At 34.5% G+C, this 16925-nt stretch overlaps 3 protein-coding genes across 5 annotated transcripts; 2 read left to right on the top strand and 1 right to left on the bottom strand.

The window, feature by feature from the left end:
• Positions 1-688: 688 nt before the first annotated feature.
• Positions 689-1728, top strand: LOC115703613 (hydroxyacylglutathione hydrolase 2, mitochondrial-like). The gene is made up of 3 exons (XM_061109396.1): positions 689-729; positions 1110-1294; positions 1394-1728. Exons 1-3 carry the CDS (start codon positions 689-691, stop codon positions 1726-1728), a joined length of 561 nt encoding a protein of 186 aa, XP_060965379.1.
• An 832-nt stretch (positions 1729-2560) lies between these two features.
• Positions 2561-10086, top strand: LOC115706410 (uncharacterized). Of its 3 annotated transcripts, none has more exons than XM_030634055.2 (10): positions 2564-3493; positions 3594-3692; positions 3857-4059; positions 5129-5322; positions 5476-5584; positions 5707-6005; positions 6571-6879; positions 7694-7775; positions 7886-9427; positions 9586-10086. In XM_030634055.2, the coding sequence occupies exons 1-10, from the start codon at positions 3423-3425 to the stop codon at positions 9789-9791; spliced, it is 3114 nt and encodes a 1037-aa protein (XP_030489915.2). In that variant the 5' UTR covers positions 2564-3422; the 3' UTR covers positions 9792-10086. The 3 variants fall into 3 exon arrangements, with proteins under 3 accessions (XP_060964313.1, XP_030489915.2, XP_030489914.2); XM_030634054.2 differs by having other exon boundaries at positions 6571-6996; XM_061108330.1 differs by having other exon boundaries at positions 2561-3493; positions 6571-6996; positions 7886-10086.
• Positions 10087-12178: 2092 nt separating this feature from the next.
• Positions 12179-16556, bottom strand: LOC115706411 (uncharacterized). The gene is made up of 10 exons (XM_030634056.2): positions 15877-16556; positions 15310-15367; positions 15041-15164; positions 14577-14966; positions 14377-14469; positions 14056-14187; positions 13754-13870; positions 13202-13314; positions 13027-13086; positions 12179-12735 (listed from the first exon to the last, which is right to left on the bottom strand). Exons 1-10 carry the CDS (start codon positions 16125-16127, stop codon positions 12634-12636), a joined length of 1440 nt encoding a protein of 479 aa, XP_030489916.2. The 5' UTR covers positions 16128-16556; the 3' UTR covers positions 12179-12633.
• Positions 16557-16925: the final 369 nt, after the last annotated feature.

Genomic DNA, 16925 nt, shown 5'->3' with positions numbered 1-16925 from the left:
GAAAATAAACTGCTTCTGATTTAGAGATCTAGGGAGGAAGACTTAGTTGATAGTATTGCACTATCGAATTGGAGTAACTGCTGTGGATCAATCAGAGATAATTGCTATGGATCAATCAGGTACACATACCTAATTATTATATCTTATTATTGTGTTCTATGTTATATACAAATAGATCTTGGGTTAATTGTTAATTTATCTAACAATATCCACATCAGCGAAATACAAAAACAGAAACAAGTAAATGGACTCAATCCTAGGGTGGCTTCGCCTCTAGTGGATCAAGACTTAGTAGTTAGTTACAACTTAAATTGTAACTAACTCCTAAGACTTTGATCAACCGACTCTACAACAAGTATATATACATGAATCAAAGCAAATAAACCTAGATCTACTTCAGAACACAGAACAGAGAGAAAGAGAGAAGTGATGAAGGTTATACCCTAGCCTCGAGGTCCCGAATCCAAGATCCAGAGAGAACTGGTCCAGATCTGAGAGTAAAACTCTCGTGGTGAGGATTATCGAGCAAGGAGAAGTACATGCACAAGAAGAACACAAAGTTAGATTCAGATTACAAAGAACAGAAAGAGAGAAAACAATAAACTTGTAAAAGCAACAAAATCGAGTCTTACCTGATCGATTTTGTGATAGGAAGCTCCAAAATCATTGTATTGCATCATTGTCGATAATGGATATCAAGCTAATCTCTGAGACGAGCTTGACAGAGACGTAGCCCTAATTTTTGGGTGAACTCTGAAACAAATCTGGTGTTTTCTCTCCCTCACTCTTGTTTTTCATTTTACTAAATCTAAATCTATGTGTGTGTGGGTTTGATTATGGGTTTCTGGCTTGGAATCGAGCAAGTTCTCAAAGAGAACTTGCTCTGCTAGGGTTTCGAATCAGAGAGGCTGTGTGTGTGTTGTGTTTGGTGTTTAGGGTTTCTAGACTCTTCTACTGAGTCTTTAAACCAAAGCCTTTGAACGACACTAGATTTGGTGTCGTGTGCCCTAAACGATGCCGTTTTAGTCTAAGATTAAATTAGATAGGTAAAGGTCGTTTTTGACCTTTGACACTGATATTAAGCCTTTGTTGGTGTAGGGTTAAAGCAGTAAAATCCTACATCAACATCATCACGGTCATATTGATGGTAACGTGGAGTTGAAAGCAAGGTATGGTGCAAAGGTGATTGGCTCTGCGATAGACAAAAACAAAATTCCAGGCATTGATATTGTTTTGGATGATGGGGATGAGTGGATGTTTGCAAGCCATGAGGTGCATGTTATGGAGACTCCTGGTTATACATGATGTCATATTAGCTTCTACTTTCCTGGATTTTGGGCAATTTTCACTGGAGATACATTGTTCAGTTTATCATGTGGCAAATTGTTTGAAGGAACCCCTAAACAGATGTTGTCATCCATTAGAAAGATTACGTCTTTGCCAGATGACACAAATGTATACTGTGGCCATAAATATACATTGAGTAATTCAAAGTTCGCATTGTCTATAGAGCCTGAGAACGAGGCACTCCAATCTTATGCAACACATGTAGCTCATCTTTGCAACAAGAGCTTGCTTATGATTCTAACTACCCTTAAACTGGAGAAGGCATGTAATCCATTTCTTCCAACTTCGAGTAAAGAGATCAAGCAGATATTAAACATTCATTCCACAACAAATGATGCAGAAGCTTTGGGTGTCATACGCCAAGCTAAGGATAGTTTTTGAGAAGTTGTAGATAAGTTATTCTATTAAAGTCCCTAATTGTTTATATACATTTCAAAGTCCTTTTTAGTTTTTGGATTTACTTCAAGCTGAGGCTTGAGATAGAACATTTGTCTTTATAGGATAAAAGAAATGTAATTTGCGTCATAAATGCTAAGTTTAATTTCTCGTTGCAAATAAATACTTAATTAGTTGAAGTATATTTTTTTGTTTGTATTTTTTAGGTTTTAGTTTGTATGAATATGCGTGTCGTGTTGACGATGATGATTGATTAGATTATTTCGCCAAATCTTTTTGTATTTGTTGTCATAGTATCTACTTTTTCCTTTTTAGTTGATATAATTTCATTAATTTTGATCTATGTTGAAGGTTTTTATAAGTTTGTCCTCCAATTTTTCAAGAATATGTTTAATCTTTGTCGTTTATGAATTAGTGTGCATACTTTTTGATGGATTAAAAACTTGTTTAAATATATATGCATTATCTAAAGATGTATGTTTTTTTTTTGTCAAAATACGATATCATGTATTAAAATTTTATTGAAATTGAGTTACTAAGCCAATTTATTAACCATAATATTAAAATTATCATGAAACCATAAAAAATAAATACCTTAAAAAATTTAGACAACAACACCTTAATGTCAAAAAATATAGCTCTTTACTCGTTACATGACATGTTTACTAATATAACATTACAAAGGATGTATATCTTTTAGATTGTATGTATAACATAGTTTAAAAAAAATATGCACTAAATTTTCGTACACATTGAAATACTATAATTATTATTAGTTTGGGGGTCTTATTGTAATATTAATGGAAGTTATAGGCGTCAGTATAATATCTATTTTCTCCGTGAAGATGGAGAAACTATTTTCCGGAAGAAGCAGAAAAAACCCATTTATGGCGTTTGTTTGCCTGATTGCTTGCCACTACTTCTCGCACTATTAATTTCTCTCTCTAATCGATCGCATGGTGAAGAAGCTTAAGAGATCGTCAACCTGAAAGTTTCCAGTCACTTTGTCCCCATCTCTCTCTTCATTTGGATCCATTCAGTCGTTTTTTCGAGCTTACAGAAGAACCCGAAAGGGAGAACTTCTAAACCCTAGGTTTTTTCTTTGGTTTCAGCAGGATGCTTATTAAGAAGTTAGATTTTGTGGAAATTCGGCTTGATTTTTTGGCGCAGAAAAATCTTTGATTCCGTAGATGTACATATTGATATAGATGTGTTTTGTAGTTTGAATTGGGAAATTTTTCTCCCGTTCTTTTTTCTTGAAATTAGCGACTTCTGAAAGTTTGGATTAGCTGGATCGGGAAATGAAAATTGCTTGACATTTAGGGTTTTGAGAATTTGCGGGGTTGAAATTTCGGTGATTTGGTTCGATTGGGATCGGGGAATCTATTCGGACGAGGTGTTGTTATTTCTTTTCTTTTTTTTTTTTTTTTACTATTGAAAATGGTTTTACTGGGTTAGGAACTGGAATAGCTCTGAGTACCTATATGTATTGGAGCTCTTTTTTGACAAAGGTCTTTGGAATTTGGATTGACTCATCTGCTATAGATTTTGGGTTTTCCTTCATCGATTTGGCTTGAACTATTGCTTATGGTAATGAAAGGTGGGTTTTGTGGTTAAGAGAACGAAGAATAGGTTAGTCAACTGGAGTAGGATTATTGTTTGAAAGAAGGGTTTGCAAAATGAGCTTAGAAAATGAAGACCTACAGTTACCAGATCAGCCTCCTACTGGAATGAAAGATGAAACCCAAAAGTAATGTATTATGCTTTTTTATTTTTTGGTTGTTGACTTAGTTTGTAGATAACTGGATATCATTATTGAATATTTTGTTATTGGTGCTTGAATATTCCAGGAAGTTAAAGATCTCATATACGAGGGATTTTCTGTTGTCATTAAGTGATTTAGAGGTTTGCAAGAAGTTGCCAAGTGGGTTCGACCGGTCACTTTTAAGGTAAGTTCTATCTTTTAATGATTCTAACATGGATACATTTAGATTGTTTTCCTTCATGTAGTTGGGATTGGGTGCTGTATGGTTCTGGCTTTTCTTGTTTTTTTTCTTGGTGGGTTAGCGAACCAGGTTACACCTTGTTGGTCCTAATGCGTATCTTCTATCAGTGAACTTGAGGATGCTTCCCAAGACCGGCAAAGAACTGCTGGTGGATTATCACTGAATAGTTTCAGGCGTAATGAGTTTGGGTCATCCCCACCCACTAAAGGGGATTCAACTGGCTATAATCGAGGAGTTCAGGGAAGATGGGAAAGTCGTTCCTCTGGAAGAAGTGACAAAGATAGTGACTCGCAATCTGATTGGGATTCAGGTGAAATTTTGATTAATAATTTGTTTTCAAAGTGATAGAATCCCTCCATGCGTATGTGGACTATTTCAAGATAATTATCTATGCTTTTTAAGTTCTTAATCATGTTTGATATTCTATTTAATTCCAAACATATAATGGATATCATTCTTATAAGAGTTCCTCTTAGGCCTTTTTGGTAGTACTGCTACATTTGGTGGTCAGTGTATTGCCCTTAGAATTACAACAATACAACCAAGTAATATTTTAGCTGTTTTAAAGGATCATGTGTTAACTTTGTTGCTAACTAATGTACAGTCGTGTGAGCTGTTGGCATTTGATAAAATATTAACCAATAATGCAAGAGTGTTTTTTTTGTCCTTTTATTTATTTATTGATGTTTGTATGAGAGTAATGTTTTGAAAGGCCTGAAAAAGGTACCAAGGTGTAATGTATGAGGCACTTATACTCCTCTATGTAGACTAAGTAATACTAAATAAAACTTGTGTTAATTAACATTTCATAATTGTCGTGTCGCCATCCCCTAAAAAAAGTAAAACACTGTAGGCTACAGTTATTTGGAAGTTTGAATAGTGTATAACACCATAACTAGGCGGAGTAAAAAAATCATAGATAATATAATATAGTGATATTTGTGGCCTTGTTACCTCTCCAAACCATAACACTGCCGCTTCTATAGTTGCTGTCTAATCTGTATTTAAGTAATTTGATCCCATGGCTTATATTAGGTGTAGAATGAAAAAAGATAGATGTACTCAATTTTGATTGAGCTAGACATGTAAAGCTCATGCCTCATATGCTCAAGGTGTGCCCCATAAAGATTTGAGGCTTAAGCCTCTCCCTGCAATCCTGAGGTGTGCCTGAAGGCTAGCATGAATAATGGCCCGTAGAACACAATGAACATAGGACTCCTCACTTTCATTAACTCGTGTATCATGAACAGTAGTATGATGTTGTAATTTGGAAGTGATTGATTTGATCAAAATCAAATTAACTTTGTACTGTTTCTATAGAGCAATTGATCCATGAAATTTTATGCTCAACCTGTTGCATTTATCATATTGCTATGCAGAATCTGGAAAGCGATACGGCAACCAATCCAGGCGGCCGTGGCAGCAACCTGAGCATGATGGACTTCTAGGAAGTGGTTCCTTTCCAAGACCATCTGGATATGCTGCTGGAGCATCAGCATCCAAGGTTAGACAGAATGAAAGCCACCTGCTAAACAGAACTACTGAACCGTATCAACCTCCCCGTCCATACAAGGTTTGTTTACTTTTGGTGTGTTAAATTTGTTAGAAAATTCTGACAAGGAAGTTTTACAATTTCAAACTATAATTGCTCGTTTATAATCAGAATAGTCAACCACGGTTTCATTCATGACAAATGGTGCTTAACTTTTTATCTAATTATCTTCAGGCTGTACCTCACTTACGTAGGGAGGGTACTGACTCTTTGAATGATGAAACATTTGGTTCTTCCGACTCCACAAGTGAAGATAGGGCAGAAGAGGAAAGAAAGAGAAGAGGTATGTGTACTTTGATCCTAGAGTTTTCCTGTAGACATCAGTTCCATGTACTTCTCCATTTGGCCCTTAATTGTTTTGCCCCCAATTGAAGTTGAATTGACATGTTACAACTTATCCCTCAGCTTCTTTTGAAACAATGAGGAAGGAACAACATAAATCATTACAAGACAAACAGAAGTTTAATATAGATAAGAGTAGAGTTGATTTTGACATTTCTACCCTGCGGGAGGATTCCAAAGAAGAGAAGAGAAGCACTGGATCAGATGATGTTGCAATACCTCTGGGTTCAAATAATGGTTCTGAAAAAATGTCTGTTCCTTCACAAGCTCCTGCATCCAGACCACTTGTACCTCCAGGTTTTAAGAGTACAGCTATAGATAAAAGTCTTGGAGCAAAATCTAACCATTCCCATCCAGCAGTGGTAAGTTATGAATCTCTAGTTTTAGTTTTCACTTCTTATACATTATCGAAATTCTGCAAATTTGGTTTGTTGGCTTGAAATTATTTGGAAGTGAGCTGTTATAGGCCTTTAGATTTTTAACCATTTGTGTGGCAATTTTCGCGACATTAGATATTTAATGATTGATTCATTCACAAATATGTTTGTGCGAGCATCTTTTTACATGTCATCAAGGATATTGACTCCAACAATCTTGTTGAATCATAAGAAATTTGGAATGGCACCTATGAGGATAGATTGAGTTGTCTGTCTTGTGGTTTATGGGTTTGATTACTCATCAAACCTACCTACTCATAATATGCTAGAGATTCCTGATCCCCAACTTCCCAAAGATTGTAGGGCTTGTTAACAACCATTGTTAAATGAGCTAATAGCATTAGGACAGTCACATGTTGGACTTTCTGGCTCCTTGTATATGGCATTGGGTCTGTTATCAAACACCCATATTTCATTTTGATAATTTAATGTTTCTTTTTTGATTCCTGTCTTTTAGTACCTTTCCATTTTAAGATATACTTCTGTGTAGGTTGGAAATTCTGGACGCGAAGACAGTCTTTTGCGTGGCAAAAGCAGCTCCTCTGCAAATGTAACTTCTAATGACCAACAGGATAAACAATCAGCTAAAGAAATTTATTCGAGGAAGCAGCAATATGAAAGTATAAGCAATCGTGGCTCAATTGATAACCATAGCGGAAAGGGTGTGGGCATACCTTCTACCCTAGATGTTTCAGATAAATCATTTGGCACCGATAGCATATTGTACAACAAAACTAATATCACCCCAGTCATTGAAGATTCAGCAATTAGTGAGCCTGGAGAGCTTAATGCTGAGAAGGTAATTGTGCCATCAATTGTGGGCGAGTCTATTCAGAATTCTTCTACTTCAATACTGGATAAGCTTTTTAGCAGTGCATTAGCGTTAAGTGTTGCTGGCTCTTCTAGTTCCCTTGAGGTATTTACAATATGTAATGGCATTCTTTGTAGCCAATGTGTTTCCAGTTTTTCTTTGGTTGGTGAATTTTTATGCCATTTTAATAAATTTAGTTTTATCAAAGGATACCACAGTTTTAATGGTGGTAGTTCGTTTTGTTTTGGCCTTAGTTTTGTTTCTTGCATGCATTGTCCTCTGATATCTAAACCGTTTTCAAGTATTTGGTTTTTAAACAATTTCCAAAACATCCACAGATATAGTTCGAAATTGAATTTTCCATTTTAGTGCTATATACTAGTTTTTCTAGTTTACATTTCCATTGATTTGAAGAATCTTTTTATTGGATCAATTACAATTGAAAATCCTATTTTAATTCTGCCTTATTCAATGCTTTTTCTTGTGTTCGAAATAATTCCGGATTTGGAGTTCTGGGATGCTGAGAAAACTATATTCATTGCTTTTTCTTGTCTATAGTTTCTGGATTAATATTCAGATACGCATCTATATGTTTGTGTCTGTGTATCTATCTTGCTTTAGAGCAAATAAACCATTTCTTTTTGTTTTGTTTAGAAAGCATTCAAATCTGTTTGAGATTGGCTTGTATCTTTTGCTTCTATGGAGGCATCCATGAATACTAGGTCATTGGCTTCTATGGAGGCATCCATGAATACTAGGTCATTGGCTTGAGATTGACTTATGTTTTTTCACTTTATGGTAGCATCATGATAACTCAGTGGATGAGATACAGAGCCCAGACTCTGTACAATCTTCCAAGTTTGCTCAATGGTTTCATGAAGAAGGTTAGTTTCAATTAATATTTGGGGGTCTAGTTTCAGTGCCCTCTAACTTCAGTTGTTTGTCCTTTGAATAATTACTTAATGTATTCTGTTTTCTTTCCAAATTATTGCAGAAAGGAAACCTAGCAACAAGCAGTCAACTGGGCAGCCAAATAACTTGCTCTCATTGATAGTTGGCAGTGAAAAAGATGGATCTCGAGTATCTGGGAACACAAGCGAGAATGTTCTACCTAGTTTTCCCTTCCAAAACTCTGAAATATCGGAGAAGCTTATGACATCAGATGTGGGATCTACTATAGTTGGTAGTGTCGATCAGTTGTACAAGAATAAACCACAGCCAGTTTCTGCAGTTCTTACGTGTGAAGATCTTGAACAGTCGATCCTTTCAGGAATTAGTGACAACAGTTCAATCATGCGGCCACCTGTTCAGAGCCACAGGGACCCCGATGGAAAGCCTAAGCTGCCAAAAGTTAATAGTGATGCATCCCATCACCTCCTCTCATTATTACAGAAGGGGACTAGCTTGAATGAAATGGAATCATCCTCCAATCCAGACAAGTTGTCTTCTGACAGTTCTTATGACATCAATGACACAAGTATTGGCAGTGCACTTAACAACTCCAGAGAGGGTAAAGTCGAAAATGTTTCTGACTCGGCAAATTCTTTAACTCTTGAAACACTATTTGGGTCTGCTTTTATGAAGGAGTTGCAATCAGTTGGAGCTCCAGTCTCCATCCAAAGGGGTCCAGTTGGATCTTCGAAAAATGATGTCTCTGATCCCCATGGACTTCCTTTTCCTGTTGTAGATAATCGCCTTCCAACTTCAAATGACGTAGGATTTAGCACTACTGTTCATGATATTAATGTTTTAACAGCAAATAAAAGGAAGCAAACCCAGAACAATAACATTGAAGAGCAGTGGTTAAGCTTTGATAACTCTCAAGCTGAACAAAATTCATCGCATCTTCGTACTAACATAGGGTCTAAGGTTGTTGGATTTAATGTGCCTGCTGGTGTTGCTTTCCCTGAAGAGGATAGCTTGATTACAGCAAGTGGGCCTCTGAATGTTGAAAGCTTTATGCCAGCTGGAAATACAGTTAAAAGTGAGCTGCTCTCATCTGCAAATCTGCAAGCCGAATTTGCTGGAAAGTTGGCAACCTTCAATTCCTCTTTTGGAGATGAAAGGTCCATTAGGGGAGGTCAAGAACCACCTTTCCCTCGTGGCCCCTATGATAGGACAGAGTCTAGTAATCCTTACCAGAATCTTAATGTTCAACCATCTTTTCCACAGCTCCATCATCAACAATTGAATAACATGGGCCCTTTGTTCCATCATTTAGATTCACTTCCTGCTAATGTTGGTTCCCAGATGAAGTTTATGGCTCCAGAAGCTGCCACTCATCATGATTCTTCACTAAGTCACCAAATTCCCGTGAATATGCTTCGTCCTTCTTTCCATCAGTCTGGCCCTAGAGCACCTGGGTTTGATCAACCCATTCCTCACCCTCTGTCGCAGCAGATGCACATGACAAGCAATTTTCCACCTAACCTGCTTCAAGGATTACATAGGGGCCCACCACTTCCTGCACATTCAAACCGAAGTGCTCCTATGCCTGGTCACCCAAACTTTGGTAGTGTTGGCATGCAACAACCAGGTAAAACCTGGGCAGTACTAATTTTGTTTCCACCTTCTGATTTTATTATCTGTCCCAATTTCCATCTAAAATTAAACTATCAAATTGTGTTTTCGAAGATGAGTGTTGATAAGTTTGCGTCTCTAAGCTCTTGTTTTTATCATTATTGGGGTCTGCAGCACCTGATATTGGCGGCGGAAGCAACCATCCAGAGGCATTTCAGAGGCTTATCGAAATGGAACTCAGGTCAAATTCAAAGCAGATTCACCCTTTTGCTACAGGTGGCGGCGGCCCTGGCCCTGGCCCTGGTCCTGGTCCTGGTGCTGGTGGACACAGCCATGGGATGTATGGTCATGAGCTTGACATGGGCTTTGGGTTTAGATAGTAGATATAAAACGCCTGTATACATCAATGTATTCATTGTCTTTTGCTCAGATCTGCAACTCTCATCGTGGATATTGGTCTTTCTTTATCCTTTCCTTTCTCCTCCATTCCCTCTCACCTTCCTTTTCTTTTGGTTGGGATGGAGAAAAAAAAGGTATAATGGTGTTTCACTTTAAGCAGGACTGGACGGCGTCAGTGTGAATTTTTCTTGCAATTGCCATTTTACTTGAATACCTTGCTTTTGAAACCCAAATGATATCATATGCGCCCCAATAATAAATTATAAATTGGTTCAACAACTGGAATCATTATTATGTATAATAGGAATGATGGTAATTGCAATATTTTTATACCAAAAAAATCCCTAAACGCATTTAACAGCCCGGGTTATAAATTCTCTAATGATTGGCAATCTTTTTAACCAATCAGCGGTTTTATTTTTTAGAAGTTATTTGCTTGCTGTTTAAGTGTGTATCAAGTATCATTATTTATTTAATAATAAAAGTAAAATTTAGTTGATAAAATGTCCTTTCTTGTCTCCATTGAAGTGTATACAAGTACAAAGATGCCAGAGATTTGCATAATCAATTTGGGCATGAAAAGTGTGATACATTAGGCAGACGAACCAGTTTTCACGTCCATAATTTTTATTAGGAGTTCATTCGATCCAATCTGTATTTTTTTTGGTCAAACAACATCTAATCCGCACTAAGTGCATATTTCATATTTTAGATTCAATCGGATCTACATAATAGTTTAAATCTAATACAATCTAATCCGCAATAGTGCGGATTGGATCGGTTATTTTTTTAATAATAAATTATTTAATATTTCATAGAAAAAAATTAAAAAAAAGACTATTGTTTCTTAATCTCCAATAATAATCTATTTCTATCTCTATTTATATATAAATAAAACTAATATACATGTATGTCAATATATATGTACTCATCTTTAAATTTACACTAAATATATATATGTATGTATTCATTACTAAAATAAATAAGTTAGTATATATATTTAAATTTATGTGTATGTGTCTATGTGAATAAAAATAATTTTTCTAGTGTTTTTTATTATAAAACAAATAAAATACACCAACTCAATATATTACTAAAAAAATTAAGGAATTAGAAGTTTGTGTCTTTTTTTTAATATTACTAGAAAATTAATATATATTATATATTATAATTTTTAAAAATATATATAATTAAGTGCAGATTGGATTGGATCGGTTACTTTTTGAGGTCAAACAACATTCAATCCGCACAAGTGTGGATTTTAGATTTTTCAATCTAATCCAATCCGCGCAAGTGCGAATATCCGCATTTTGCAGATTGGATTGGATTAGATCGTGCGGATTGGATTGGATCGTGCAAATTAGATTGGATCGGATACTTAGTGAACACCCCTAATTTTCACTTCTTGGAAGAATATATTAAATACCTGGCTATTGATTGATTCACAATAGTAAAATAAAAATACAAAAACTGTGTTTTTATTTAATTTGTTTTTGTTTTATCAATGTAAAAATTTTCATTAATCAAACATGTAGATTACATCAATTTAGGAGCATATCCCATCATGTAGATTACAAATTACTCGAAAACTAACACAGGTATTAATACTCATCTTAACTATGTTAGTTTACAAAATAAAAAGAAGCCAAACATTATTTTTTAAGAACACATAAATTCGAATTATTCTATATTCCATATACAACTTCAGCTATTGTATAGTACAAATTGTGGACAAGATTCTTAGCTCTTGTGATGTTCACCCACTTAATCCATTCCTTCTGATGTTTTCTAATTGAAAAATACTAAAAGGTATCAATGGTATTTAGATCAATATCACAATTGATCTAAATAAGTATCGGGTCTTATATAGGTTAATATAATAACTTTTAAGAAGTATCACTATCCAATCGCCACATATCTAGAGGTATTAAATATCACTGGTGCTTAGTAACAATGCTCTTTCTAATTTATGTTATTTTTACTTTATAAAATTAGAGTCAATCAAACCTATATAACCATTCTTATGCTTGAATCTTGCATATCTTTATAAATTTTGTAAATTGTTTTTATAAATTAATTAACAAACATGACAATTAAAAAAAAATTGAATTTAGAACTGTAAAATCAATTCATTTTAAAATATTTTGCATTTCAGAATAAATTTTTGACTAATCTAAAAACATTCTTAAATTAATAAACAGGCAATAGTATTTAAACACGGGAAGAGCCAAAATAGTAATTTATCTTTTATTTGGCATATTATTTCTTTATTAATTTTCCTACTGTGCATTGTCATGAAAAATGACAGAAAATCTGCATTGGTGTAAAGTACCGATTGTGCCGCAATAAAATGCATCAAAGACCCAAAAAAAAAAATAAATAACGTTTTTATTTTTGTACCTTTTTCTGGCTCAATGCAATTCACACTGATCAATTTTCTAATGTCACTGAAAGTAGCAAAACATTAAAGCAAACTAATGCAAAATATAGACAGCCAAACACTAAATTACTCTCTAACGCTGTACAAAATAGCCTCTGAATCTGAAACTAAACTAAATTAGAAGTTAACTTCCAGTGTCTAAATACTAACCCTCTAAAATTCCTACTTACCAAAAATGATAAAAAAAACTACCATATCATATTTACCTTGATTGACAAGCTTTCACTTTAGAGAGACTAAGACTAATTCTTCACATGGTCATGTGTGTACTCGGACACTATATACAGTGTCCTGTGCCTTGGCAGTTGTTACCAAACACATCTAACACCTCTTTCCCAAATAAAGCTTAAAGAGTGACGCCATTAACATCTGCGGTCGACTTCCTAAGCAGATAGAATGGCATTCCCTTGGACGTTATTTGGGTAGACAGATGGCATTACCCTCTCCTCATTAGCAGTAGCACCATCGGGTGAAATAATCTGACACTGCATTTAAGTCATAAGTAATGAGCAACCCCAAAAGTTATATAACAAATTTGTACCATTATATTTTATTATCTAGCCAAGGGTGAAAAACCATGATTTATACAAATAAGGCTTATCCCAAGAAGAAAGACTCCTAAATCCCTAGAGAAAAATCACTAAATGGGCAAACCAATACAATGCAATGCAGCAGAAAAATGGAGCAAATATTGATGCAACTTCGCATTGCGTCAACAACATCGTAACTTATTACAATGTAAAGTAAAACTTAAAGTGCATGGCAAGAAAGCTTACAAGTCTAGCTAAATTGGGACCTTGTAAATTTTGTGATAGGCGCTGCATCATTAACAATGCCTGGATTAAAAATCAAAGAATTAGTTAGCTCAGAAATTAGAGAGCAAAGGAACAGATAAAGACTGAAAAATTCTATTTTTGATTAAAAGAGAAACAACATAACCAAAAGACATACTGATCTAAATCTTGTGGGATCCATTTGTCTCAGTCTCTGCAAGTGACCAGCTTCATTAGGGTTTTCCAAGACATTGGCAATGAATTCATACACTGGAGCAAAACTTGGATTATCTGCAATTATAAGATTCAGTTACTTACCAAGTTCTGAAACTGACAATAAACGAATGAAGGAAAACATGAAAATACCCGTAATAAAAATGAGGAGAATTACCCCATATACTGTTTTTTTAACTTTTTTTTCAAATTTATTGTTTGGATTTCTAAAGTGGTTGCAGCGCTAATTGCAATAGGAGTTTCTATACAATTTTTTGTTGCGATTTAGGTTGCAGCGCTAGTTGCAAAAATTCCGTAAAAATGCAAAAATAAATGTTTAGAAGTGTAAAAATAAAAAAGGCTCTAAAAATTATAGCAGCTACTCCCACCAAATAAAATAATAAAATCATAGCTAATAAGTTCATGACTATGAAACGAGTAATAATTACATACATATTATCCAAATATAGTTTTGCATCAGTAAAAGGAAATATCTTATTTTGGTGAGATAAGTTACCTCTCAAGAAGCCCTCAATATTAAATATTTCATCATCTGGCTGAATCATTAGAGTGCTTTCAGTACTACTATTATCGCGAGTGTTATTTGCAATTGCAGGGAGAAGTGGCACATAATCTGAAAGCAAATAAGTTATTAATAAAATTTATAGACAAATTAAGTAACAAAATTTAAATGGACCAAAAGGCAAGTTTAGTTTCCGAAGTATAGAAAGAAGTAAATAACTACATACATGTTATTCAAATAATGTAATACTTTTCAGCAACAAAAAGGAAATATTTTCTTTTGGTAGGAATCAGTACCTCTCATTCCTTGTGAGAAGTAGACCTCATGGTGATTTATTTCACTAGCTGGCCCAGTCCATAGAGTTCTTTCAGTCATACTGTTATGGGGATTGATATATTCAATTGCAGGGAGAAATACCGCCCCATCATCTGAAAAGCAACATAAGCTAAAAACATTAATAGAGGAAATTTAAATACACTACTCGACTAGTTTAGTCTCCAAGGTTTAGCAAGAAGAGCTTGAAAGTAACTGCATACATGTTATTCATATATAAGATGTATGATATGTATTTATATAGTAAAAGAAAATATACTTTTTTTTTTCCTAAGATCAATTACCTCTCATGGCCTGGGAGTAGAACACAGGCTCACTTCTTTCACTATTATAGCATCTGTTATCCTCAAGTTCAGGGATAGATAACCACTCAACATCTGAAAAGCAATAGGTTATAAACATTATACAGAGAAATGAAGAAACAAATGCAAATAGACTAAAAGCCAAATGTAGTTTCCAAAGTTTAGCAAGAAGCGGTTGAAACCTGTTTCCAGTTGTGGTAAAATGACTGGTGGTGCAGAACTTGATCGCCAAGGAGGCGATGAAGCACCGTTAATGGGATTTACAACCGCTGATGATGAATGTGGGCTACAGAATGCAGGTTCATACAAAGCAGCAGAATAATGAAATGGCCCGGTATCATGAGTAACATTAGGAGACCCAGCAACATGTGTAACAGCTGGAGTCCAATCGAAATGAGACATAGCTGGATCCCCATTGTCATTTGTAAAAGTTGGAGCACCAGTGAATTGAGTAACAGTTGGAGACCCAGTCATATAAGTAACAATTGGAAACCCATTGGCATGAGTAAAATATGAAGCCCCAGTGGACTGTGTAACATTTGTAGCCCCATTGAACTGAGCAACATTTGGAGCTGCAAGACAAGCTTATGAGCAAAAGGGTATTAAAAAGGAAGAAAGAACTAAAATAAAGGTTAAACATACAGACCATCTGTAGGGGATTTATGTGGGTATGGATGAGTAGCCTTCTTCTTTGGTCTAGGGGGAGGTACACGCTCTTTTATCCCACTTTTCAGAACTTTCTCAAAGTGCTTCTGTGCGTGGCTACGTATCTGTCAAAAGCCATTCCTTGGATTAAATAAGAGTGAATCCACGTATGTAATAAAAACGTTAACTTTGCTCTAAATGTTTCTATTGAAACCATTGAGAACAATAGAAACTGTGTCAGGTGAACTCAAAAGATGGTAAGAACAATACCTGAACGGCAGTTTTTGTACCAACGAATGCTTCAATCTTTTTCCAGTCGCGACCAAATCTGAATTCAAACCATATACAAAGAGCCTCAATCAGAACAATTCTAGTTTATTTATTTTTCATTGAATGTGATTAAGAAACTCAAAATTACAATAATAAAGGTACTAAATTGCTTGTTCAATTAATTGTTAGGGCATGGGCAGTGTACACTTTTTATGACACTCCAATTTTTTCAAGAGTATATTAAAAGTCACAACGAAAGTCGTACAAAAATTTTAGAAACTTATTTCAAAGGTTCAGCACACCTCTGTTTTGGTCACTTGGAGTTGGACGTTTTCAGAGGAGATTAACATAACATAACTAAAATACCCAAAACATCTACTTTCTTTAATGATAAACTAAAAATCCAAAACGAACACCTAATTATCTCTATCAAGAGAAAAAAAAGATATCTTTTCTTTAATTTTCTCATCAACCAACACACAATTGAATTGGCTGCACATAATTCAATTCAACCATTGATAAAGAAACAAATAGTTAAAAAAAATAATATTGACAAGGTATACTTACAACTGCACAGCTTCAACGAACTTCTGATGTTCCTGTTCCGACCAACTCTCCCTGGACTTGGTAATAGTATAGGGTTTTCGGATCTTCTTGGTTGGAGGGACCTCAAACGACGTCGTATTCACATTAGCAGTGGGCGATGGTATGGTATTTTCCGGTGGTTGCATCGAATTGATGCCGGGCAAGTCATTATGCATATTGGATGAATGAGGGTAACTAAACCCTTGTGCTGGATTTCGATTGGGAGACACCATAGTCTCTGCTCTCTGCTCTTCTCCACAACTCAAAACTAAAACGCAACACTACACAAAGAAGAAAAATACTTACTTTATATATATAATAAATCTTTTTTTTTTTTTTCAAAATATTTGTTTTTGGAATATATGCTGACAATTAGTTTTTAAAAAAATTAATAATCTTTTTTTTTTTTTTTTCATTATAGATGTTTGTGAATGTTCGTTTTATTTTTCAAAAATCAGTTTAAGAAGTTCAGCCAAACTGGAGTTGTGGTTTAGTAAATCCAACCGTCATCATGGGTAGCATGTGTCCTATTTCTGTAGGTAGTTTTTTTATGATTAACACGTGTCATCATGAGGTTGGATTAATCATCTGTTTTATGAGCAGCTTGTATTGTGATAGTATTATTTTTTAATATATATAATACAAATAAAAAACGACCTAAAAGTTATTTTATGGTTGTTCATCCCATTTTTATCTTTTTTTTAAAAGATATTTTTACACTATACTAAAATTTTTTAATTTTTTTTTTTACTCTGGACAGATTTTTTTTAAAAAAATACTGTGTAAGTTTTATAATGTATACTGTATTAAATTTTCACAGTTATTTTTTTAGTTGTTCTATTATTATTTTTAATTGCTCTGTTATGTTGTTTTACAGTTATTTTATAAAAAACAGTATTTTTATAAAAAATTCATATGACAGTAAAATTGTAAACTTTCGCTCAAAATTTAGTATTTTTGTATAAACTTCTCTTTTAAACTCATTAGTTTATGGCTAATTATGATTTTTACCTCAGTGTTAATATGTACTA

This window comes from Cannabis sativa, chromosome 1, assembly GCF_029168945.1.
Source record: "Cannabis sativa cultivar Pink pepper isolate KNU-18-1 chromosome 1, ASM2916894v1, whole genome shotgun sequence".
Classification (NCBI taxonomy): domain Eukaryota; kingdom Viridiplantae; phylum Streptophyta; class Magnoliopsida; order Rosales; family Cannabaceae; genus Cannabis; species Cannabis sativa.
This window is presented reverse-complemented; position numbering and strand designations above follow the sequence as displayed.

What these genes read in the sequence shown, in the direction of transcription:
- LOC115703613 (XM_061109396.1), top strand. Translation starts at nt 689, where the DNA reads ATGGATATCAAGCTAATCTCTGAGACGAGCTTGACAGAGAC. An exon ending in GAGACGAGCTTGACAGAGAC is followed by an intron (nt 730 to 1,109) that starts GTAGCCCTAATT and finishes GGGTTAAAGCAG; the next exon opens with TAAAATCCTACATCAACATC. An exon ending in GCATGTTATGGAGACTCCTG is followed by an intron (nt 1,295 to 1,393) that starts GTTATACATGAT and finishes AATTGTTTGAAG; the next exon opens with GAACCCCTAAACAGATGTTG.
- LOC115706410 (XM_061108330.1), top strand. Translation starts at nt 3,423, where the DNA reads ATGAGCTTAGAAAATGAAGACCTACAGTTACCAGATCAGCCTCCTACT. An exon ending in ATGAAAGATGAAACCCAAAA is followed by an intron (nt 3,494 to 3,593) that starts GTAATGTATTAT and finishes TGAATATTCCAG; the next exon opens with GAAGTTAAAGATCTCATATA. An exon ending in AACCTCCCCGTCCATACAAG is followed by an intron (nt 5,323 to 5,475) that starts GTTTGTTTACTT and finishes AATTATCTTCAG; the next exon opens with GCTGTACCTCACTTACGTAG.
- LOC115706411 (XM_030634056.2), bottom strand. Translation starts at nt 16,127, where the DNA reads ATGGTGTCTCCCAATCGAAATCCAGCACAAGGGTTTAGTTACCCTCAT. An exon ending in TTCGTTGAAGCTGTGCAGTT is followed by an intron (nt 15,368 to 15,876) that starts GTAAGTATACCT and finishes GTTTGAATTCAG; the next exon opens with ATTTGGTCGCGACTGGAAAA. An exon ending in TATTGAGGGCTTCTTGAGAG is followed by an intron (nt 13,315 to 13,753) that starts GTAACTTATCTC and finishes TTATAATTGCAG; the next exon opens with ATAATCCAAGTTTTGCTCCA.